Here is a 26,235-nt window from a genome sequence, read left to right on the forward strand (position 1 = left end):
TACAATAACTCTTGTGTACCTAATACGTATATCAGTACCCTATTATAAATGCGAAAGTGTGTTTGTTGGTTTATTGGTTTGTCTTTCAATCACGTCAACAGTGCAACGGATTGACGTGATTTTTTGCATGGGTATAGATAAAGACCTGGAAAGGGACATAGGCTACTTTTTATCGCGGAAAACCAAAGAGCCCGTTCCAGGGTCTACGGGATTAAATATATATATAAATTTTATAAAAACCTAATTTGACGTGGACGAAGTCGCGGGCATCAGCTAGTTGTAGTATATCTACCTATCTACTTGATATAAAGGCACAGAATATGTAATAGTACTAATAAAGGCTCCTGTAAAATCGATTGCAATGTTTACGTATGTACAGCTCTTAGCAACGCTGTTTAGTTACTACCAATTTACCGTGGCCCGGTGTCTGCTGATTGCTGTTATTATAAAAACAAGTGACAATCAAGTAATCATGGAAGAAGAGAAGAGTAAAGAAGAGCTGGAAGATTGGAAAGTATTCGAAGTATTACGAAGCAAAAGCCCAATCGAGGTAACAACAACCGTAGGTATATAAGATAACTGCTGATTTTTTGACGTTAGGATTTTAGGTAGAGACTTTAGGCATTAGGATTTTTGATAGCATTAGCTGCTGATATTTTAGACTTTAGGATTTTAGGTAGAGGAATGTATAGTTAATTATAATCAGCTAAGAAAAGGACCTGGTAGTTTGTTACTTAATCACAACTTACCTAATTGTGTGCTGAATGTACTTAATACTTAGCTCTTATAACGATGATACGATTAACGATCCACTTGAATAAACAGAGGGATATTATATTATGTTTTATAGGTAAGTAGTTATGTGGTTAACAAAACACTTGTCCTTGTCGATATTACAGTTACACCCGCACACCACCCTTACAGCCCCCCGCGCTAATTCTGTGCCTGTGCGGGATTGTGCAGGTGTACGGGGCGTCCCCCTGCCTCATGCCATTTTTAACCTGTCGCCATTCCAATGTTAACCAAACTTCTTCTTGCTATTCATGCGAAATATGCGAAGTAATTTTTAATACCTACTTACTTAATTTTTTTTAAAGCGCCTTTTATTTCACTGAAATTACTCTATTCAAAGCAACGGAAGTGGAAATTTGTTATCGTTCAATACTTTTTCAACCTTGACAATACGTCGACATCAAATTTCTTAACAGTAGCGGCTAAGTAGTATAAAATACCAAGACAAACAATAAATCAGCATCAGTAACTTGTCTAACCAACAATGAGAAGCCTTCTGGTGTTGTGTGGGCTTGCGGCCCTCGTGGCCGCGGTTTCCTCTCGGGAGATCGGGGAAAAAAGGGAAGCCGATCTCGAGGTGGCAGCTTCCCACCACCACGGCCACGGCGGCGGGCACCACGAGGGCGGTGGCCACGAGGGTCACGGACACCACCACCATGACCACGAGGGACACGACCACAAGGGACACAAGGGACACCACGGCCATCACCACGGCCACCATGGCCACCACGATCATCACGGGCACAAGGGTCATCACGGCGAGCACGGCGGACACAAGAAACATCACCACCACGATGAGGGCTATCACCACCACCACGGAAAGGGAGAGCACGGCGAACACGGCCACGGTCTCGACGAGCACGGTCACTGGCACAAGGGCCACGACACAAAGGGCCACCATGGCATCGAGCATCACGACGAGTTCAAAAAGGACAAGCACTTCCACGATCACCACGGAGAGAAGGGACACCATGACCACTACGGCGGTCATCATCATGAGGGCGGACACCACAAGGGCGGCCACCACCACCACGGCCACAAACATCATGGACACCATGACCATGACCACGGCAAGCACGGCCACCATGAACATGGGGGACACCATCACCACCACAAGGGACACCATGGAGATGACGGCCACCACGAACACCACCACCATCATCATGGGCATGGCGAGAAAGGAGATCATGGCCACCACAAGCATTGGGATCACAAGAAGGGACATTAATCCTGAACCAAAAATGGTATTACTTGTTGATTTGTTACTTTTATATTATGTTTGGTTGTTTTTACAAAAAAATAAAAAGTTTCTAAAATAAAAATTCATTAATAATTTACCAACTTATTTCTCGGATATCGGGAACCATACGGAGCGAAAATAGTTAATAAAGCTGGTCAAGTCTCTTTGTGTCGTAACTTATATTAGAGGGTTCCGTAGCAATGCTAATTGCTAGAAACTTTTTCGATCAAAGAAAAGATTTATCAGGGTACCTAGGCTCCTGAACAGGAAAAGTGAGAGTTGAAAAAACCGGCCAAGTGCGAGTCAGACTCGCGCACCGAGGGTTCCGTAGTAAAGTCGTATTTTTTCGACATTTTGCACGATAAATCAAAAACCATTAGGTATACATAAAAATAAATAAATTTTAACTACAATTTCACGATTTTCGGATTTATTCCTTTACTTGTGCTATAAGACCTACCTACGTACCAAATTTCATGATTGAAGTACCTACCTTATAGGTTTTTTTGACAAACACGACGGACAGACAGACAGACAACAAAGTGATCCTATAAGAGTTCCATTTTCCTTTTGAGGTACCGAACCCTAAAAATTGGACGAATTCGCAGGCATAAGCTTGTTCTCTAAAATTCTATATCAATACAAAGTGAGTTAAACAACCCGTGCAACATCTTAGCTCAGATTCCACTGTACCTACTCTGCTCATCAAACCAACACCACCCAACACTTAGAACGTTGAAAATAAATGAAAACTACCTACCGTTTAAGAATAGTCTTTTAACACAACAAACAAGGTAACCTTGGCACTAGTAGTTGTGTACCTAGGTATCACTCAATGGGGTAAATCAATTTTTTTCGACCCTAATTTTCCATGTTCGGGATCACCTTTACCACCTTTCACTTGTTACCTTTAACGTAAATTACGTACTTACCTCTATAATGGTGGTGACAGGCTGCTAGAACTGAGTTTATTTTTAAACACATGCCAAAAGAACAGACATACCTACATAGGTACGTAGCCCCACGGACGGACTGGACGAAACTAAAATGTTTTCTTGTTTTATTACGGAACCCCAAAAAAACTCACGTCTGTTCCTACCTACTCACGGGCCACGGCCTATATTATATATACCTATCTATCTTCCTCGTGTATGCCGTAATAGGTACAATCTATTTATTTACCTTAACAAAAAAAAAACTGAGTAAAACATGGTATAAAATTCATTTGATACTAGGAAATCTACTAGGGATTTTTCCTTCGAGCGTGTCTTGATTAAAACTTCCGTACCTTGCACTAATTTCTCCGATTGCAACTTCAAGTGGCTGCGCTTCTGTTATTTAAGTACCTATATGAAGGAAAAAATAAAACAGGCAGTTTCTTTCCACCAAAAAAACTGAAAAGTTAAGAACCTTCACGTTTTTAAGGTTTTTCATACCCAAAGGTTGCCAAACGGGTATATCAATTACTATAAGCTTTCGTTGTCAGTCTGTCTGTCTGTTTGTATAATTGTCTTATCGGCGTCCGACTCCCTCGAAATCAAACTCGCAACTTGATGAGCGAGCGCGAAGGTTTTTTGATATTTATGCAGAATAAAAATTTGACAATATTAAACCCGCGCAGACGCGGTCATCAGTTAGTTTTTATTATAAATCTGTGTCAAGTGTTTTGTGTTATATAGATTCCACATAATTATAGTGCGCGACAGGTTGAGATGGCAATCAGGGTATTAGGCGGGGGGACGCCTCACATACCCACACAGCGCCCGCGTTCGCCCGTACTGGGTTAGCGCGGGGGCTATGCGGGTGTGCGGTGCGTTCCCACCCCGATTGCCATCTCGACCTATCGCGTACATCTCTCTGTGACCAAGTTTTTCAGGTTTTCCTGCAGGTAGGTACCGATTGTCACAACTTTCCCTGACACAATCAATTTACATGCAAGCTATGTAATATAATGATCGGAGGGTTACCATGGCTATTATGTAAATTATGAACTTAAATTGTGTACCAGAGTACATTTATCCGTACCTCCATAAGAATCGTGACTCTTTGCGAGCTTGAAATAGCTACCCTTATCACGCTATCTTAGAAACGAAGGTACTCGCTCCTACTGTAATGCTAGTCGTCTTTTGCACGCCATTGGAAAGCGTCCCCTATCTTACTAAACTTTGCTATAGAATTTTTGTCATGGATATCTTGTAAGTAAAAATTTGTTGGAGGCACACGCCTTCTTACCTATTGATTTTTAAAATCCTCACTAAAGCTCTTCGTTTTAGATGGAAGCAGATATTGGCAATGATGTCGTGACAGCTTTAAGAAGTGATTTAGCTGGACTTCAATATAAACGAGACAAATTATTTTCTGAAGTGAGTTTTAGATTTTTTTTCATATTTATCTAGTTTCATTTCCTTGTATTAAAAATGAATTTGGTATTATACTATATATATTTTATTATAAACTTGTAGAATAGTGATTTGAAGAACCAAATGCTGTCCAGGGATCAAAGAATCTTAGAGCAACAGGTGGAGATTGACCATCTCCGTGAACAAAATGCGCGCCAAAATGCTATCATATCATCTCTCAAGAAGAAGATTCAAGATCTTGAAGAGATCCAACGCAATTTACAATCTTCGCAAGGCAGGAGCGAATTGACTGTACAAACATTGCAGAGGGACAACCGTTACTGTGAAGAGAAGATCAAAGATTTGGAAAAAAAATTAAGGTCTCTAGAATTAGAGTGTCATAATGAGGAACAACAAAAAGAAAACGCTCGTTGTCAGTTTCACGATCTAGTGAGAAGACTATCAGTTGCGCTAGATGCAGATTTCTGTGATACTACACATACGCATTCACCTGAAAGTCTCATCATCAAAGCGGCTGAACTCGTACAGGAAATAACTAGACTAAAAAATAGATGTATGAACACAACAGAAAACTTATCGACAATTGAGCAAGATCTCAGAAGTTGCAGAGATTGTTTGGAAAGAGCGAATGCCGACAAAGATATTTTACAGAGGCAGCTCTCTTCCCAGCTCCTCGATATTGAAAGACTCAAGCAAGAGAAGGAATCTCTCGCTGTATCAAACAGAGTTTTGGAAAGAGAATTGCACGAAGCAAGAGAAAAACTATCACATTGTACGAAAAATTTAAATGTGGTTACTGATAACGTCAATCAAAATGAGTCCATGATTATACAACTAAAAGGTAAATTCTATTCCTATAATTCCGTTCCACCTCTGACTTCTTTTTTGCTTTCAATAGTGCCGTTCAGTCAACGTACAAGTAATAAACTTTTTGATTTGTATGCGTAGGTACTATACCTAGGTAAAGTAATCTTAATATTAAAATTCTAAAACAATGTTAAGTACTAAAACCTTTTAAATCACAGAGGATTTGAGACATCGGGATGAAAAATATCAGAGATTGCAGACAGAATTCCGCAATACCATGGAATCGATTGCTATATTGCTCAGCCTACCCACACGTTTTGTTGAAGCTCATGAAAGCACTATTAAAGACCGCATAAGGGAAATTTTGAGTGAAAATAAGGATAAATCTGTGGTAAGTTTTATTTAGATTATAGAAGTACCTATTATATCATTCTTTGGTGTAATTTTTTAAAGAACTACATTTATTAGCTATGTTAATCGTGACTAATATTCCCGAAAAAAAACTCGTGAAAATTTGAACACGGCTAGTTATACGAGTATCTACCTATCTACAAATTTGTCTTAGCCATCTACGCAAGCGAATCGCTTTCTGTTTGTTTTCTTGTACGCAGGCAATAGCAATATTTCTATTTACTTAGGTAGGTACTGATGATGAGATGATACCCGCGTTTTCGTACACGTGGATTTTGGTTTTTTTAAAAACCTTAACCTTCGATTTTACAGGAGAAAAAGTACACTATATCTGAATACGGGATGCAAGATGTGTCTGTACCGAATAGAGGATGCCCGCGACTTCGTACAGGTGGAATTAAGTTTTATAAAAATCCTGTGGGAATCCTTTGATTTTCCGGGACAGATAGTCCTATGTCGTCCCCGGGATGCAAGCTATTCCTGTACCAAATTTCGTCAAAATTTAATAATATTAGTGTCAATATATCCCAACACTATAGATATTTCTGCACACAGGACGTACTATAAAAATAAAACACATTATTACTTATCTCCTCAATTGTTTTAAAGCAATTGGAAGCCTTACGTGAAAAGCTAGGAATGGAGTCGCAGCAGCTGGGACGGACCGCGCATCTCCACGAACAAGCTACGACCCGTGTGCGTATCCTTGAAGATGAAAGGAACATGCTCGAAGGAAAAGTCCATAAATTGGAATCAGAGCTTAACGCTGTAGAAATGTCACGAGATAACCTACGAAAGGATAAGGCTAATGTAAGTATGAAAATTACACTCATGATTAGATAATACTTTTAAGCTTTAAAGTACCTAGGTAGATCAAAAAATCTTTTCCTTTTCTTAAATTGCTAAGCAATGATGTGCACTTGTTGTTTAAACACCGCTTTGATTTGACTTAACACGTAAAGTGTCCGGCCGAGTGTCGAGACTCGAGTGAGTGACAAGACTGTCCCGGCCTTCCGGCCTCACTCATATACTTACCCATATTAGTTTTATACCGACTAAACATTCTTCTTCTTCTCAATCGTTCACTCTTGACAGAGTGGTCGTGGCTATGAATTCCTCACTGCTGCTCGTGCGATCTCCCTCCATAAACATAAGTATAGATAAATAAGTTTGTAAAGAAAAATTGTTCGCAATTGCATAAGAATCACCGGAACATAAACATTTTTTCCGTTGTGATACGACCGGGCGATATTTATAGGTGTGGTACGCGACAGGTTGAAATGGCAATCAGGGAGGGAATGCCCTGCAGCCCCACACAGCCCCCGGGCTAGCCCGGTGCGGGTGAACGCGGGTGACGTGTGGGTATGCGGGGCGTCACCCCGCCTTATATCCCGATTGCAATCTCAACCTGTGGCGGAGTATACCTACTTCTTATTACTGTTACAGTTCGTAGCATTCCTCGAACGACTGAGCCGCACACTCAATATGGATGAGTTGACACAAGACATCGGCATAGAGCTTCACACGGACTCTATAATACACCGAGCCGAGCAGCTCGCCAGACTGGAGAGCGATAAAATTGTTGACAAGGTCAGTAGCGCACCACGAGAAAGGAAAAAATTAAGATCAGCTTACGTTCCTTTATGTTCGACAATACTGTTCAGATTTATGAGACAATTCTCGAACAGGTTTATATATTACGTACCTATCATAATAAATTAAGAAACAAAATGTTTTTATTCATGTAAATATAAATTCACAATGATAAGACCAACTTTCATACCTAGGGCCGATGTCAGTCTAAATATTTATTGGTGATTGCAGAAACTTAACTCGCAATTTTAATTTTAGGATTTTTAAGCTTTTTAATAGTTAGTTAAAATACCTACTTAATAATAAATTAACGTTGTACGCGATTGACCAGAACCTTTTTATTTTTAGGGTTCCGTATCTCAAACGGAAAAAAGAAAAGGATCACTTCGTTGTTTGTCTGTTTCTTTCCGTCTCGTCTGTCAAAAAAACCTATTGGGTACTTCCCTTTGACATAGATTCTAGAAACATGAAATATAGCACAAGTACCTAAAGGATAAGCCGAAAACCTTGAATTTGTGGTCACATCACAAGAAAAAATAAAAAAGTGTTCATGAACAAAGAATTAGTATAATATAATTAGTAGAGCCTCAATAGCTCAATCGGTAATGGAGTGGACTGAAAACCGAAAGGTCGACGGTTCAAAACCCACCCGTTGCACTATTGTGGTACCTACTCCTAGCACAAGCCTGACGCTTAGTTGGAGAGGAAAGGGGAATATTAGTCATTTAATATGGCTAATATTCTTTTTTATCAAAAAAAAAAAAAACAATTTTCAAAGTAAGATAACTATACCAAGTGGGGTACCTATCATATAAAAGGGCTTTATCTGTACATTTATTTATTTTAAGCATAATAGTTTTTGATTTATTGTGCCAAATGTTGAAAAAAATACCGTTCCCGAAAAAACCTTTATCCCGAATGTTTACCAACCGAAAAATCTGAAATAATTATGGTCAATAGAAGTTTATGTATATTTTACAGGAAAAATAAAATCAACGCTTTAACGATCATAGTTTTAGTGTTATTACGATGTGCGAGTCTGACTCGCACTTGACTTTTTTCTTGTGAGGAAAATCTATCCTCGATGGACCATCAGCCATAGTGGTTATTTCTCACGAAGTTCCATCGCGCAACACAACTTTTGCTTCATTTTGATACTTACGCGATGATTTGCTTTGTATTTTGCTTCAGCATATTGACGTACGATAATCAAACTGCTGTTATTTATTTTTCAAGTTCCAATGTTCCAAGTTATGGTTAAAAAAGTCGTGTGATAAAATTACAGCATTGTAGAGTCACGTGGCATTGGCATCATCCACATATTTTATTTAATAAAATACTAGCTGATCCCCACGACTTCGTCCGCGTGGATTTAGGTTTTTAAAAGTCCCGTGGGAACTCTTCGATTTTCTGGGATAAAAAGTAGCCTATGTTACACTCCAGATCTAAAACTATACCCATGCAAAAAATCACGTCGATCCGTAGCTCCGTTGTGACGTGATTGACGTGATTGAAGGACAAACCAACAAACCATTAAACCAACAAACAAAGACACTTTCGCATTTATAATATGGGTAGTGATAGTGACAGACTTATTATCTACCTATTTACGCTATTTTCCTAGGTACCTACTTCGTCAAAATTTGATTATGATTTATGACCCCTGACTACCTATTTTATTTGGCACAAAACGACTAAGATCGCGACATTTTTAATGCAATCAAGCAGAACCAAGAAAAATAGCGAGCATGAAATTTGTCTGTCTGCTCTTGATTACACAAATCAATTGCGTAGGCACGTACTTGCGTAATTTCCTTTCCGGTTCCTTTCTACAAAAGTTTTATTAAAATTGGTTTATTAGAATTGTGTTTTACATAGGCACGACGCAAATCTAATGATCCATAGTGACAAACATAGCTAAGGTGACTGGACTATCAGCAGACCAAGCATTTAATCGGTATTATGAATATCGGATATCGAATAAAAACAACAACGCTTACCCTTGTAGGTAAGCGTTGTTGTTTTTTTTCTTATTAGGTGCTACATGATGCATACGACTTCGTCCACATTGATATCTATAGATTTTGTTTTTTAGACGCTGGAACTCTTTCCGGTTTTAAAAGTAGTTTATCTATTAACTAGCTTATTCCCGCGACTTCGTCCGCGTGGCCTACACAAATTTCAAACCCTCATTTCACCCCCTTAGGGGTTGAATTTTCAAAAATCCTTTCTTAGCGGATGTCTATGTCATGATAGCTATCTGCATGCCAAATTTCAGCCCGATCCGTCCAGTAGTTTGAGCTGTGCGTTGATAGATCAGTCAGTCAGTCAGTCAGTCAGTCTCCTTTCCTTTTATATATTTAGATTGAGGATGCAATTTCCATTCCAAACAGCCAAAACGGTTTAGTCACTGTGGCGTGAAGGAGTAACAAACATCCAAACTTTCAAATTTTTCATCCTAATTTTTAATATAATATAATTATTATTGTAGTTGCAGCTAGGTAGGTACTAAGTATTATATTATTATACCTACACAGTCGCTTCTACTGCTTTCTATTTAATACTCATATTTGAAAATATTAAATAGTAATACATATTTCAATTTATTCATATAATATTATGTCTATATTTTTTATTTTATATATGTGATGTGTGTGTTTTGTATAGCTGCTTTATTATGGATACTATGGAACCCTTCCGCGACTGCGAAGGGAAAGGTCCTTCCATGATTTGCCTTATATCAAAGAAGTAAGACATAACGTGTACACCTAAGTACCTAATTTACCTAATACAGCTACACGAAATTAGCATGGCATTAACGTAGATATGCGATTCATGCTTAAATAACGATTAAATACCCGCAAATTCTTGATACTAATGACACCCCCAATCATGTATTTATTGGTCGAAAGCACCGTAAGTGGTTTTAACACTGCCGAGCAAACTAAACACGCCATTTAAATGTAATTAACAACTTAGTTATTTATATTGCTATTTCGGTGTTCCCACTAGATTAGGTAGGTATAACATGGGTTATACCTAACCTACCTACCTAATCTAGTGGGAACACCGCCAAAGGTTGAACAACTTGAACAACCCTATGGTTGTTCAAGGGGGGGACTCAAAATCCTGAAACGCATGCAACGCATTGGCGGTTCCTCTGACGCTGCAAATGTACATGGGCGGCCGCCTGCTCGTTTTCTCGCTATTTTAATTTAAAAAAGTTTAATTGGAGCCATTGCGTGGAATAATTATTTTTATTTCCCATTGGTATGTTATGTGGTATATTTTAACTGAAATTAAAAATAAACTGTAAGTAAATGATGGTATGTGATGCTCTAGGTACGTGGTAGATGTTCGGTACAAAAGGTAGCCACGATCAAACTATAGATATAACTGACTATATAGATTTTATAATTTAACTGTCAATTTGTCGACAACATCACCTAATCACCTAGGCACCCTTCAGGCTGAACCCCACTAAAATTCAGAAAAGTAGATTCAAACAGTAAAGAAAATTAGAATACATTTGCACTTATAATATAGAAGTATTTAATCGTAGAATTCAACTGAAAACTTATAAGTATTTTGGCAAACTTATAAGTACTTTAAAGGCCTGGACGAACTGCGACTGTAGCTGCACTGGCAGAATGATACACAGGATGTACAACTTGCAATATATGAATATAAGTGTATGAAACACAGTCACAATGAGAAGCGCGACTCAGTAGCGCGACTCCAACAAGCGCTCTTCAGCTTTCATACAGTTCTTTGTATCACAACTTTTTGGAACCGAGTTGGATACGTCACGATCGCGCATTGAAGCCTTAAATTAAAAATGTTTTTCTCAGACTGCTGTCGTGTACCAACTGCAGCGACGCATACGCATACTGAGGGAACAACTACAGAGAAAGGACTTGCATTTAGATTTGCTTCGACGAAAATTAAGCGTGCAGGTATGTTAAACCAGCCATACATGCAAGGGTAGGTATAGCTCAGACGTTTAGATCTTACCTGTATAATTCAACTATAGAAGTAAAATGGAGCATTGTTATTATTGTCTCCACAGCAAAAACGCTCCCTTATACCTAATGCCGGGTATACACGCGGTAGGTAGTGACTTTGGTCGATTGCGATGTCGCTGACAATACAGCGATTGAATCACTCCAAAGCTGAAAATTCGTCTATTTTTTTTAACGTCGTCATATTAGCAAACAGCTGCTAGCGCTAACAAGCCGCTTCGCCTTTCGTTGGACATTAAGTATGAGCTCAGACAAAACAAACAGAGGTGTGTACCGCGAAACTAAGACTGATAGATCTTCTCTAATCTGTGGATAGATCGCTATCGTGTGGATCCTTAATCGTTATCAAGTCGCTGTCGATCAAAATCGCTGCTTGTAACTGAGCCTTAAGGACCTTAGGCTGCAGTCCCCAAGCAAAATACCTACCTATATCTACTCTTTAATTAAAATACAATGTTGACTGTGAAATTTGTAGATATCGATATAATATAGGACTCACCTTGATTGTATTCGACGGATGCAACTACTTATTTTTTACACTTTTTTCATATGACTGTTATTATGTTTGATAACAGTTTTTTTACCTATATGCGTAATAACGCTTATGGTTTTAAAACAAGCGATTATAATTAATTATTGTAAGTACTTACAATAATTAAGTTAGGTTTTACCTTACCTACCTACATATGTGCTACATATAGATACTTATAACTTTAGGTACACAAAAAAATGAAAAAATGGATGTAGTAGGTATAGGACCTATAACCTACATAAGTATCTACAAAATTACTCCTCATGAAAATTGGGTTCTGCCGTAGTAGGTACCTAATCAAGATGTCCTGTAGGTATATTGTATCTATTAAGTACAACTCAGAAACGGCAGTTTTGCGAATACAATATTTTGTTTTTCTGAAATTAATACTTTACACTATAAGTCAATTTTCTCTTCGATATTCATGTTGCATAGAAACGTACCCCGCTAGAGACAATTTGATGAGAGAGTTTGATGATTTCATAGGTAAATGTACCTACTTGGGTAACTTTATAGTACAAATCGGAAAATCTAAGTTACGGCTCTGTCGATTACCACGGATTTCTATGGATTCAGATCTTAATTTTCGTGGTGTCCCGTTAATATAAAGTTTTGTATCCACAAAACTAGGATGAAAGCTCCCGAGTCCGAGCTGTTCTTCAAGCGGAGCGCGATGAAGCAGTAAACCGTAGCAAGAAATTGGCTCGACAGTGTGACAAACTCAGTGTACAGCTGAGCGAATCGCGCGCCCAGGTTCGCGATCTCAACGCGCAACTCGCGGATGCTGCCGAATACAAGGTATTGTTACCGTCTAAGTATTCCGTTCTATTAGACCGTTAGTTGGATTGATCGAACGAACAATCCGGGAAAAAGTTCGGCCTGTCCGACGCGCGACGGCTCTGTCTAAGCCGCGTACGCACGTACGAACATGAACATCGCGAACAGGAACAAATTGGAATGCCGCGGTCATGCACATACACAGTGTTCGATGTTCGGTAGTGGTACATGCAAACAAAGTTGTTGACTGTGCAACGCAACATTTTTGTTCGTAGGTACGTCCGTACCTACCTACGACAAATCAGAAGCGTAACATAATATTATTCCATTCTGTTAGATTGTTAGTGCGATTGTCGAACAATCCGAAAAAAAATCCGATCTCTAATACTCTTAATCAATTATGTTCTAAGTCAATTTTGATATACGAGTAGCTTGAGCAGACTAACAGATCGGATTTTTTCGTAATCAATAAAAAGGATTCCTTCACTATCTCAGAACACTGAAGTCATAACTTTGCCACCGGAAGGAGAAAGTTTGACTTTCTATCTCGAGATCAAAATGGAGGATCCATATTTCATCCATGGTGACAATACGTCGGCAAAATTAATCAAGGTCACGCTGTAATATTTTAATAGTCTTCATCATGTTCTACCTACGCTATGTGAGGTCGGCACAACTTGTCTTCTTCCACTCACTTCTGTTATCCGTCAATGTAAGAATTATGCCCAATCTTCTTTTACGCAATCCATCCATCTTTTCTTTCTTCTTTTTTCCTTCTACGCGCATCATCTAACATTTGGAGATACCGAAATTTTTAAACGCGTAATAATATCTATCATATTAATTATCTACATTATAAGTGGATTTGTTGGAATAATTGACTTAGCAAGGCTAAAGTTATTTACTGGTTATAAAGTGATCATTTATCCAATGATATAAAGTATACCTACCTACCTACCTACTTATTCTACATTCGACTACTCCATTGTTTCTTGAAATAACTAAGTAGAGGAAGGTAAATATCTTGTCTAAAACAAATGGAAGAATATGGAGTTTTTTTCAGCAAATTCTAAATAGTAGGTACGTAACTCAGGTAATACTTAGGTTCTGAAGGGCCTCACATGAAAAAGAGGGACACAAGAACCAAAAAATAATTTTTATCCGCAATTTTTCGTAGATTCTACCTGTAGTAGCTTAGCATTAATAATACTTATAGAAATAATGCGACTGTAGAAATCATAGGTAAAAACATCGACCTTTTACTTCCCCCAGCAGATTGATGTCGTTGGCACATTATAAAACTACAAGGTCTATTTTCACTTACAAGATCTACATTTACCTACATTTAAGTATAAAAATCTTAGTGAAAATTTGATTTTTTGTAAGTTGTTTTCAAAAATGATAAAGCAATTTTATGGTCGCCTATACCAGTCGACCATAAAATTGCTTTATCATTTTTGAAAACATATCATAATTTAATCTATGATAATAACTAATAGTAATAACTTATAGGAAAAATACTTCGAGGAGGTAGTAAAGGTATTAGCTTCCCTATCCACATCATCAAATCATATTATATTTTTTACACTAAAACATTGCAAGAGTCATTTGTGTATATGGGTATAATTAATTAAACTAAATATAGTGCCACGGACTGGTATGATAATAGTAAAACACAATTCCTGGTATAGGCTACGCCACTTACGCAATCAACATTGTAATAGTGCGCTTCAACAAGAAGGCCTTGATTCAAATAATCGTAATAAGATTGAAACAAACAAAACGCGCGAAGGAAATTGCACGGCAGGTCGTCACACTGAACGCGCGCGTATGTGTATACGATTTATATCTAATAAAAATAAAAACACGTCATAATGCAACGCAAGACGCGGGGGGCTTGCAATGTAACTTCAGGAGCGCGACTCGATCTCGTGCTTAGCAGAAAGTACGTCATATTATACCTAATACTGTTCCTTATATAACAATTAAGTATAACTTATATTATAATTTTCTAAGTATATATAAAACAAAAAGCTGACGACTGATCTATCAACGCACAGCTCAAACTACCTATTGGACGGATCGGGCAAAAATTTGGCATGCTATTAGGACGTCACAGACATCCTCCAAGAAAGGATTTTTAAAATGAATTTTCAAAAATCCTTTTAAAAAAAATTGGTGATGGTAAATTAGGGGTTTGAAGTCTGTGTAGTCCACGCGGACAAAGTCGCGAGCATAAGCTAGTAATTTGTACAATTATAACTTTTAGACGCTGCATTGGCCACGTTCCATCGTGTGTTATGTGTCTATGAGGCTTTAGAGTTATAGTCAGGATGAATTAACAAAATTTAAGTGACTCAAATCAATTAGGTATCTCTAATTGAAATAGGAAATGTAATTATTGTTAAATTATTTTTCATTATTTCAGTTAACTGTAAAAGTAGGTGCCTCTAATTTGACCGCTTTTGAAGTAATAAATTAAGTAACACATCAATGATGCACTCAATTCACACAATAAAATTAAATTTCATTTGCTCTTCAAATCTATCAAAGGTAGAAAATTCAATACATCCCACATTAGGATTCCTATTGCTATTTTATCATTCGTGCCTATTAAAATTTTCAAGTAAACGACATCAACGACTCATTTACATGAAGACCGTAAAAATAATTCAAACCTACATACACAACCCTACACTATCAAACATTATATTATACTTATACCTTTACTAAATGATGCCCGCGACTTCAACGCGTGGATTTAGGTTTTGAAAATCCCTTGGGAACTCTTTGATTTTCCCCGTGTTGCAAGCAATCTCTGCACCTCAAAATCGGTTGAACGGATGGCAATCAAAGGCTAGCAGACAGAGAGACAGACACACCTTCGCATTTATAATATTAGTATGGATATGGATTAACTACCTTATTTTGTTAGGTACTCAGTAAGTAAATACTACCTGTACCCGTAGTACAAGATTTTACGTCTCACCAAACGAATCCAAATTCGAGAGTCGAAATACTTCCGCGTTACAGTAAAATGGACCTAAACAGCCTTGAATTGAAGTCAAATATTCAATGCCACTGATTTTAATTTCGCAATGTTTCCGCTTGGAGCGCTGGCTGTAGAAGTGTAGACAAACTTGAGCTTTAAAACAAGGGATTTAAGATCCAGTTTACTGTAACGCGGAAGTATTTCGACTCTCGAATTTGGTTTGGTTTGGTGAGACGTAAAATCTTGTACTACGGGTACTGTTTGCTTCAAATAGATAACGTCACTTGAACGTGCACGAAAAATTGAAGAACTGCAAAAGAAGATAGACGAAGCTGAACTACTTCGTACACGCTATAGTCGTAAAGTGAATCTTCTGAAGGATCAAGTGAGAGCCACCGGGGAAACCTTCGAGCAAGAGAGAACTACCACAGAACACCAAATAACAATGCTCAGAGATGACCTCGCCAGGACCAAGGAAGCTCTCGCTGAATGCCAGAGGAGGGAAGCCCAGTTGCTGAGCTTCAGGTATAGTCCGCGACAGGTCGAGATGGCAACCGGGGTACAAGGCGGGGGAACGCCCCGCACACTCGCACATCACCCGCGCTCGCTCGCACCGGGTTCTCTCGCCGATTGCCATCTTGACTTGTCGCGTACTTATAAATGTCAATTATTTTAATACAAATACATACATATAGGTATCCTTTAAGTATACGTACTCTTACGTAGGTACTTCATAAGCATAGGTAGCTTAAGACATCGGCATCCTTTTCAGAGGGTTAGGGATTCGATCCCTGGCACCAACTTTTAACTCTTGGGAGTTTATGTGCATTTTAAGCAATCAAATATCTCTTGCTTTAACGGTGAAAGAAAACATCGTGAAGAAACCTACATGACTGAGAGTTCTCCCGCCTTCTTCTCCATAATGTTTTCAAAGGTGTGTGAAGTCTGTTAGTCTTGGCCAGCGCCGTGGTGGACTACTGGCCCTTCTCATTCCGAGAGGAGACCCGTGCTTAGTAGTGAGATGACGATGCATGGGATGATGATAAGGCACCCTTTGATTTTTTTACAAAGACGGCGGCGACGTAAGCTGGGTAACTTTCAATTATATTATTGGCATATAAATTGAAAATCTACGGTCCACCAGGTTTATTTGTTTAAGTTAGCCCTTCACTGCAATCTCACCTGGTAGTAAGTGATGGTTCTGTACTTCAGTCTACGATGGAACCTAGTAGGCTAACTTGGAAAAGGGTAAGTACAGCAGTTTCCTTAATTGGTTGGGTACTACGCAGCATCGTACCGGAACATAACGGTTGGCAGCAAGTCTTCAAGTCTTCACTGGTAGTAATAACCAGTCACGACTGAAGGCTCAAACCAAACAGAATTTTAAAAAACCGGCCAAGTGCGAGTCAGGCTCGCGCAATGAGGGTCTTATTTTTTCGACATTTTGCACGATAATTCAAAAACTATGATGCATAAAAATACATAAAAATCTGTTTAAGATGACACAGGTGAAGCCATTTCATATGATACCCCACTTGATATAGTTATCTTACTACGAAAATTGAAATGACTAATTATTAGTTTATGACCACAATTTTTTTTGTGTGATGTAACCACAAAATTCACGGTTTTCAGATTTTTCCCCTAATACCAGCTATAAGACCCACCCACCTACCAAATTTCATGATTCTAGGTCAACGGGAAGTACCCTGTAGGTTTCTTGACAGACCGACAGACAGACAACAAAGTGATCCTATAAGGGTTCCGTTTTTCGTTTTGAGGTACGGAACCCTAATTATAAATTACCAAAATATAATATTTATGTATAAGAGCACAGCGCTCACTACCGCGCCAAGACGGTCAAGTAAGTAGCCTCTGAATTTTAAATATTTTTAAGGAAAGAAGAACAAGTGTATTAACTAGAGCTACGTATCACCTTCACACGAAATATTACATACATGGTATGTAAGTAGTTAGTAGGCAAGCAAGTAGTAACAGTTGTCTCACCCTTGACCTTGATGATTGAAATGCAGGACCGGCATGACCGATTACAAAGTCAAATTGCATAATGTCTTTTGGAGATATCGGAACTCAATAAAAAGCCGTTTTAACTGAATTTGCGGTTGAAGTTCTTGCGAAATTATGACAGTTTAATAAACACATTCCAAAGAAAAACACAACCTGCAACACACTTTTGTGTGACAGGTAGTTAGGAATTTAATTTGATTTTTCATATCAGAGAACAGTGAGCATTATTGGCATACGTGATTGACTGTCGCACTCGCACAAAACATTTTTTACCAAACTGCTAATGAACTAAGAGCCAGCGCGTGCCAGGCCTTCGTTATTTTATAAAAGGTAAAAGTTTATCTGTGTATTGTCCTCAACACTGGGAGGAACATTTGTTTGGATCATGGTGGCTTTGGGAGATAACAGGTAATATATAATAATCCTCCTAAGAGAAAAAAAAAAAAAGGTAATATATAATAAAAGTGTAAAAAATCTTACGTCAAATTATATTTAGTCTAATTTTTTTTCTTTAGAAGAGTATCAGAAATCACGTCATGCATTGTCAGATACTTAGTATCGTGGCAACCCCATGTCAGACACCCTTAAACTTTTAAACTTTAAGGATGTTCGATTTTTTACACTTTTATTACCTGTTATCTCCCAAAGCCACCATGATCCAAACAAACATCCAAACAAACGTTCCTCCCTGTGTTGGGGACAATACGCAGAGAAACTTTCGTTTTTATAAAATAACGAAGGTCTGGCACGCGCTGGCTCTCTCTCTCTATAACGTGTGATACGCTCTTCCGGTGTCTGTGTTTCCTGCCACGTATTTCTTGTGTAGGTACGTTCAATGTAAGCGGGAATAGCTATCTTCTAAACTCACGCCTCATCATTACCTTCCATCAGGCATGATTGTCGTCAAGAGCAACTCCTAACTAATCTTGCATTTAAAAAACCGTTGTAGGTACTTATAGGTATAGTAGCCCGTAACCAAAAGACCCAGTAGAAGAGTTGTCAATATTAGATTCGATAATATCAAAGATATTTGGAACCTGTGTCTTCAATCTTCATTGAAAGTTGAAATACGTTAAATAACTGAGTTTTAGAGGTAATACCACACGAGTAGATTTCTACTCGTGTGGTAATACTCTAATAATACTACCTATACCCCACTGTGCGAAACGCAAAATGTAGGTATAAGTACCTAATAACTTTATTAAAGCACAATTAATTTTCTAATGGCTCTCGCTATACAACGTGTAGTAAAATTTAGTTTTAGCAAGCACAAAAATAATAACCTTATTTATAAAGTTTCCCAACTTTACAAAAACTATTATTCTAAATAACTTTTTACGAAACATGGATGTACAAAATTTTATTAAGCACCTACCTACTTTTCACTGTATCGGGTTATCTTTTTTCAGGAGTTCGATCGCCAAACTCCTCGGCATACTAGTGCCTTCGTCTGTGTCTGACTTCGAAATGGTGTCGAGACTGCAGAAGTTGATTGACGCGCATCACGACTTCACGGTAGTCTCGCGACGATACGACGACCCTGCGCTGCTGCGAGCCTCGTCCAGGTCTCCGCCGCCCTCCAGGTGCAGGACGAGGACTCCGGATCGGTAAGTATATACCTAAACAAATATTTTAATACCTTACTCACTTCACTGTACTTACTAACTTTTACCACATACTCTAAGTACCTACCTATCTTTGCTTTAACTGTCAGCAATCTTTATCATACAACCACTCTTTAGCGTTCCTCATGCAGCCACTTCCCGCCACCCTCTTTATATTGTTGTCCATTTTGCTGGAGGCCACCCCAAACTACACTTATTCGTGGTCTCCACTCTCTATAACTTTCCAGCTTACCTGCGTACTGAAAATATTGCCACGATTATGTATCTCTAAACCATTGTCCCTGAATTTCTCCTAACATTTACATAGTTAGATATATTAATCCATTATTATAATATAAAAAAATGAATGTATTCTATTGTAAGAAATGTAGACACAAAATTGTATTCAGAACTAGAACTAAGTATCTTGATTTTAGTTAGGTATATAAAAATCAAAGAACACGCATATTATCATTTTTAAGTTGATGTTAATTTGCTTGACTTTAATAGTTATTTTTATATAGATAAAAAGATTATTATGAGATTAAAATAAGTAATAAATATCACACTGGATGGCGCCTCGCCCCAGGCGCCGCGCGACTTTCCGGCAAAATAAAACAGCTACACGGTGCAATTACCTACTTAAGAAAAAAATTGATGCAAGAGTTGAGTGTGTTGCTCCCATATCCCTGCGTGACAATGACTCCGGATACGTGGACGCGGCCTTCTACTTAGTCATTGGCTACAAGTATCTAAATTATGATATTAAAGTTCTTTATTGCCTTTATTTTTCAATCTTTTATATTTTCTTTATTCAAATTAAAATTGCACACCTTATGGTGTCGTCCCAGTCCTACGCATACTGTCCATGAATATACACGGCGTTGGTACTCAGTTGCGTCGGTTACAGACGGTTGATACCACCTTCATTTTCATAAGAAAAAGAAAATGGGAAAAGTTTTTAAAGCTACATACCCAATATTACTACATATTAACACTAAATTAGGCTACCCGTGGCGTAGCTAAAAGGAGAATACACGGGGCATATAATTATGTATGTGTAGGAACAACCTTGTACCGGAAAGCGCAGCATCAATAGACACAACCAGGCCCGACATGGTGGACTTGGGGCCGCTATGCCCGATCGTGGCATATGGAAGTCGTCACAAGAGACCTATGTCCATCAGTGGATGTCTATCGGTTGACAATGATAATAATGATGAGGCTACCCGTATTAATTCGTGGTGAATCAGCTGGTAAAATAACAATTTGTTAAACCTTTTATCCTCCCTTTAGATCTTGTCCTCTCCCTACACGAAGTCCTTCATCATTACAATCTCATAGGTCTTTTTCATCCACTTACAGATCCCTACGTTATGATGATTCCGGATATGCGGACCCGGCGTTCGACCTCGAGGACGACCTGTACAAGGGGCGTGCAGCTTTGTGACAGTCGCGCCGCCGCGCCCGCTTCTAACCGCCACCCGGATAGGCTCGGCAATACCTAAAACCCACACATAATAGGCGGATACATGACTACGCAGGTACAGTATTTAAGGCTTAGACAACGCGCGTCAGCGCAGCCACATGTCTAACTAAACGCGGCACCTAGAATTTGTGAGACAAGAATTAGGTACCTAATGTATGAAGGCGGTCATGCATTAGCGCGTTGCGATCTGCAGTTTAACGTGCTTCATAGAGTTCGTTACAGTAACAAATCGTGTATCGTACACATAAAGAGTGACTAGTGAGGTCCTTGTTGCTGCTGTTACACGTTGTGATTGGCTGAATTTATGGTATTCTTGTTGTAACAATGCATTGTAGCCAATAGGCATCGAGTGTTGGCCAATCAGAGATAATTGCGATCATCACACTATAGCTGTCAACTGCAGGGGTAGGCCTCAGCACTTTTCATTGCGCTCGCGACGCGTCGTTGAAATTTGTGGCAAAATATGAAGTAGGTGTAAAATGCAGCAAAAGAATATAAAAATTAACTACTTAATATGCTCTTCTATGATCATTAATCAGTAATCACCATTCCGACTATTAAAACATACGTCATAACATACAATATTAACTATATGTATAACTTTACTACCAGCTGCCCGCGACTTCTTCCGCGTAAAATGTCTGGTTTCTCATGAGATAAGAAATTTTCCCGCTGCAAAAGGCCTCACATACCTACTCGCTCAGTCTCAACCTAGAATACCTAAATGCCAATTTTCACATCTCTAATATCAAAAATATAGGAAAAACCGTTTCTTAGCTGACACCTACCCTAGAAAGAACTACCGTCCAAATTTTACATGTTATACTTTTTATTTTGTACCTAATTTTAGACCTAGTATAAACGATAAATTTATTTATTGAAATACTTATTACCACTTAAATTAATTAATACTCATTCTTTGTTCTTATTGTTATGTACTTATAGGTATTTTAATTGACTGTTATTAATTTTATAATGTCTACTGTCGCTTCAAATTTTAATTTTGTTCTTGAATAATTATTAAACTTTACTTATGTTTGTCTTCCGAAAGTGTTATTATCTAAGAATTGGTTAAATTAGTTTTTTTATTTAGTTAGAATATTGTTTGTTATGTAGATATGATAGATAAGACTTAAGATAATCTTTATTTGTACATTTGCTTACGTACACTCTAAAAGTAAAAAAAAAACGCATCTAGGTATAAGTAGACTATAAAAGGTGGTGGTGGTGTCTTTGCCAATATTTGTTTGTTCGTCTCGAAATATTAGATTTTCCAGAAAAATTACGGTCCTAAAAATTCATCAAAAAATTAGTAAGTATTTCCTAGTTACCTAGGTACTTACTTAATTATAATATTTTTTCACTACTTTGTGTATTGGTTTGTATTGATACAAACAAATTTATCTTTAGCAATAATATAATCAATATTAATAATTAGGCAATATTTATGTGGAATAAATATCTTTAGAAAGATAAATGAGTACAAATTACATTAGGTATAGTAAGTCTAAAATAATGATATTATCACTAGGTATTGTTCTCCAAATTATATTTATCACACCGACTCATCACTCAAGCAAAGCGAATCAGTAGATATACCTAGGTACCACTAGATGCTATCTTTCTACAAATTAATAGGTATAGTAATATTTAATAATGTAGTTGATAATATGCAATACTTGAAACATTACAAACTCAATATATTTTATGTACCTAACTAGTTAAATAATATTAAATAAATTACTAAAAATATTTATAGTTGTTTAATTAATTCTGATACTCATTTTCTGGTGCAATGGGGTAAAAAGAAGGTTGTCACTTGCCTTGATATTCAATAAAATGGATGGCGTTTATACATTTTTAATCTAACAAAAAAAATGGGATTTTTGTCAGAACCGTGTCAGAACGGGGACACGCCTATCCACATCGCATCGTAGCCTAAATTACATAATGGAATGCAACATATACAACTGAAGATAAGTTTACATATTAGGACTGCCCAAGGAACATATTATGTTACTTCCTATGCAGAAAATAATCGATTTAAAACCTGTTGACTGTGCGTCCCATTATACTTATGAATAAAGGACTATACCTATTTGAAGAAAAGATCTGCTTATCGCTATCCCACTTCGATTGCTGGGTTTATTAGTCGAAGTAGCAAAGCGATACCTAAATAGGTATTTGCTACAAAAAGGTATTAGAAGCGCCTAATCCACTTTTAATATACATTCATGTTGCGCCTTTACTTAAAATTGTAACATTGATTGCACATATAAAATGAGGGTAGGCAATAAATATTTTTTCCATGTATGATTTTGATGTCCGCTGTCACTGTCACGCGCCATTCGGATCCTTGAAAGATTGGTCCGTCATTCTGCCATTGTGCTGCAAAGTTCGTTGTTCCGCCATTGTGAAGACATTTTGTGAAGTTTATACATTTCTCGTTTAATATGTTTATTGCCCTTACACTTACGTTATTACTCGTCAGCTCTGGTAAGTGTGTTTTATTTACATCGCAATTTACCATAATGATCGTTAAGATTCAATATGCAGCCCGATATGGCTCTGAAATATTGATGTGCCTAGTTACCAAGTATTAAACTTTAAATGCATTTCTTGGTATTTTATTAAGTACAGATCGTTATTCGTAACGTACACGTCATCTATATAAATGATTTTTCCCTCAATAAGTAGTGTTAATAGTAATATTGAAGTAAATCATTTTTAAGCACGTGTAATTTTTTTTTATCCAGAGGAGCTAGGTATTATTTTTTATTACTTATTTGATAAAAAAAGATACACGTAAACGGCTTAGAAGCCGTATCCATATTCCATACCCTATTATGCCTATTTTAGGCGCCTCCTCAGAGGCATCTAGAATACCTATTACCTACCTACTTTTTGATTCAGATAAACTAATACAGATATAAGGTTCATTCAGGTATAAAAAGAGCTGACGTTTACAGTTTTGTGAATACATATACAAGTTTAGCTGTGGTAGTTTAGGTGATGGTTAAGACATCGGCCTCATAGTCGGGAGTTCGATCTCGGGCACGCACTGCTAGTTGTTCGAAGTTATTTGCTATAACTATAAAGGAAACAATCGTGAGGAAACCTGCATGCCTGAGAGTTCTCAGAAATGTTTTCAAAGGTGTGTGAACTGTGAAGTCTGCCAATCTGCACTTGGCCAGCGTGATAGACTATGGTCAAACCCTTCTCATTCTGAGAGGTTCTCGTTCTCGGTAGAGAGCAGGTAATAGGTTGAAATGATGATGTAGTCTCAAAAATCAAAATAGAATTTTGAAAATAACCTTTACCTACTTTTTACTTCTATATAGAATAAATAAGTTTATGGTTTTTAAAGATTGTTTTGTTGTAATTTTACGTTGATGTCATTTTTAGCTAACACGTAGTGATTATATACTCTTTGTTAGCTATGGCGAAACCCCGATACGCGGAGCTCGACGAAGATGAACAGCAGTTGTACCGAGCAGCATACGACACTCCATCCTACGACCACGACGAGTACGAAGAACCTGAAGACTTGCATCTGGGCAAGTTGGATCTCCTCAAGGACGGCTTGTGGGCCATAAAGGCGAAAATCAACGAACTGAAGGTGTTCAATAAGGCATTAGCGGCTAACATGCTGTCGACCAAGCTAAAAGTTAAGGAGCTCATTGCCAGCAAAATGTTGTTGAAAAAGCATCATCACGATACCGTCGAGCACAAGAAGCCTATGCATAACTACCAGGTAAGTTAAAATTACTCATTATAGATGATGATAGATGTCCACTGCTGGACATAGGTCTCTTGTAGGGACATGATCTCCGCCTGGATCCAGCAGCTCCCTGCGACTCGTTTGCTGTCGTTTATCCACCTAATGGAGGTCTTCCATCGCTGCGCTTTCCGGAGGTCGCCATTCCAGCACTTTTGGGACCCCAACGTCTATCGGTTTTTCGAACTAAGTGCCCTGCCCATTGCCATTTTAAATAAGGTACCTAATACGTCGGATGTGTATAGACTATAGGTATATATCGAATTTTAAGTAACGTATTCATCGTTCACTCATTTCGGCGTTGTATCAACTTTCATAAGTAGGTACCACTCCTACAATAACTTAAAAACAAGAGTCAAAAATATCATTCTTGTTCTTAACAATCGTATTGTTTTTATATTTTTTTTATTGAAACGAGAGTAGTAGGTACTTCATAAAAAAAGATTTTTAAAGAAAATACCTAGTTACATACAAACACTCACCTATTTAAATGCAAAATAAAACATGAGTAGATATAGCTATACAGATGCATTTAGGTACCTAAATGAGCACTAAAAACCGAGGCCAAAAAAAGTTTTGCTGTTGCTGTACGACATTTTCATGAGTACAACAATGAATAGGTTTGACATTCCAAGTGTGATACTGATAAACATTTGTCCTTTGAAATGCTTAAAACAAAAACACGTTTTTATTTTGTGAGCATTTGTGAGTAACTATAATCTATATGTACTTATCGAATATCTGTTATTTATAATAATACGAGCATGGATAATTTGTCCTCGACAAATTAATCACAGAATCACCACGCTATCGCGGGCTGAACGGAAAACCTTCACCGTTGGCTACAACGATATGAACAAAAAGCCTACTCGCGTTGAACAATAACTGACATTTATATAAAGGTTAGCCGCACTATGGATGCGAATTCGCATCGTACGTAAACGCATGATTACTGGTCGTACGAATTGTGTGCGTACACAGAATATTACGTTTTTTTCTGTTCAACGCAATGTTTAAAAATCTCAACATCTTTGAATTGTTTTATACACACGTAGTACTTGAAAGGTCGAGATTGCTCGTGCGTGTTCGCACAAGTCAAATTCCTACGAAAACGCATCCAAAGTGCGGTCGGCCTTAGGTGTAATCGGTTTGTTGACGCTCATAATTGATGAAGTCCTACCTCAACAACTTTCCAAATAAGGCTTATTCGCTATTGAAAGCAATGATGATTTTTTAACTGTTTCAGCCTCAACCTTATCCAACATACGAGCCGCAAATGCCACAATACGGTGAGCCGCAAATGCCACAATATGGTGCACCCCAATATGGACACGACCCTTACTACGGAATCTAAACAGAGTAACAAAAAGTACCTCCCACATTATTATGCGCTGGACGTTACATTCATTTCTCTCTATATTCTTCACAAAGAAAGAACAAGAGTTGATTATATTATTACCTATATTTTTCAAGAGATTTTAAGTACCTACCTACTTTACATCAAAAACTAATAATTTTGTTCAATTTATAATGTAGGTACCTATATAAGATTAAAGCTCAATTTATTTCAAGTTCTTATTACTACTGAATTAAAAGTTCGTTTTGATTTTTACATACTGTTGTTTTCTTTTGCTTTTTTAGTAATGCCAACGCAGCACAATGCCCTTCGCCATTAGGTAGGAATGTCGAGTAGTTATCTTCTTTACTGAATCGCTAGAATATACGTCACTCATGTCATACTTAAGTTCTATAAGAAAGTGTATTACATAAATTAAACTCCTAATTGGGAAGGTCACAAGTTTGTGTTTAC

General features: G+C 37.7%; 3 protein-coding genes across 3 annotated transcripts; all 3 read left to right on the top strand.

The window, feature by feature from the left end:
- Positions 1-466: 466 nt before the first annotated feature.
- Positions 467-22,282, top strand: LOC117984788 (coiled-coil domain-containing protein 170). Its single transcript, XM_069500430.1, has 11 exons — positions 467-550; positions 4,306-4,395; positions 4,495-5,233; positions 5,418-5,590; positions 6,220-6,420; positions 7,057-7,200; positions 11,055-11,159; positions 12,388-12,555; positions 15,801-16,051; positions 18,964-19,161; positions 20,524-22,282. The coding sequence occupies exons 1-11, from the start codon at positions 473-475 to the stop codon at positions 20,606-20,608; spliced, it is 2,232 nt and encodes a 743-aa protein (XP_069356531.1). The 5' UTR covers positions 467-472; the 3' UTR covers positions 20,609-22,282.
- LOC117984787 (spore coat protein YeeK-like) lies at positions 1,118-2,020 on the top strand. The gene has a single exon (XM_034971440.2). The coding sequence runs from the start codon at positions 1,277-1,279 to the stop codon at positions 2,018-2,020; it is 744 nt and encodes a 247-aa protein (XP_034827331.1). The 5' UTR covers positions 1,118-1,276.
- LOC117984331 (uncharacterized) lies at positions 4,391-26,041 on the top strand. The gene is made up of 4 exons (XM_034970961.2): positions 4,391-4,397; positions 23,088-23,143; positions 24,085-24,401; positions 25,672-26,041. Exons 2-4 carry the CDS (start codon positions 23,101-23,103, stop codon positions 25,777-25,779), a joined length of 468 nt encoding a protein of 155 aa, XP_034826852.1. The 5' UTR covers positions 4,391-4,397; positions 23,088-23,100; the 3' UTR covers positions 25,780-26,041.
- The last annotated feature ends 194 nt before the right edge of the window (positions 26,042-26,235 follow it).

The sequence above is a fragment of the Maniola hyperantus genome, chromosome 8 (assembly GCF_902806685.2).
Source record: "Maniola hyperantus chromosome 8, iAphHyp1.2, whole genome shotgun sequence".
Classification (NCBI taxonomy): Eukaryota; Metazoa; Arthropoda; class Insecta; order Lepidoptera; family Nymphalidae; genus Maniola; species Maniola hyperantus.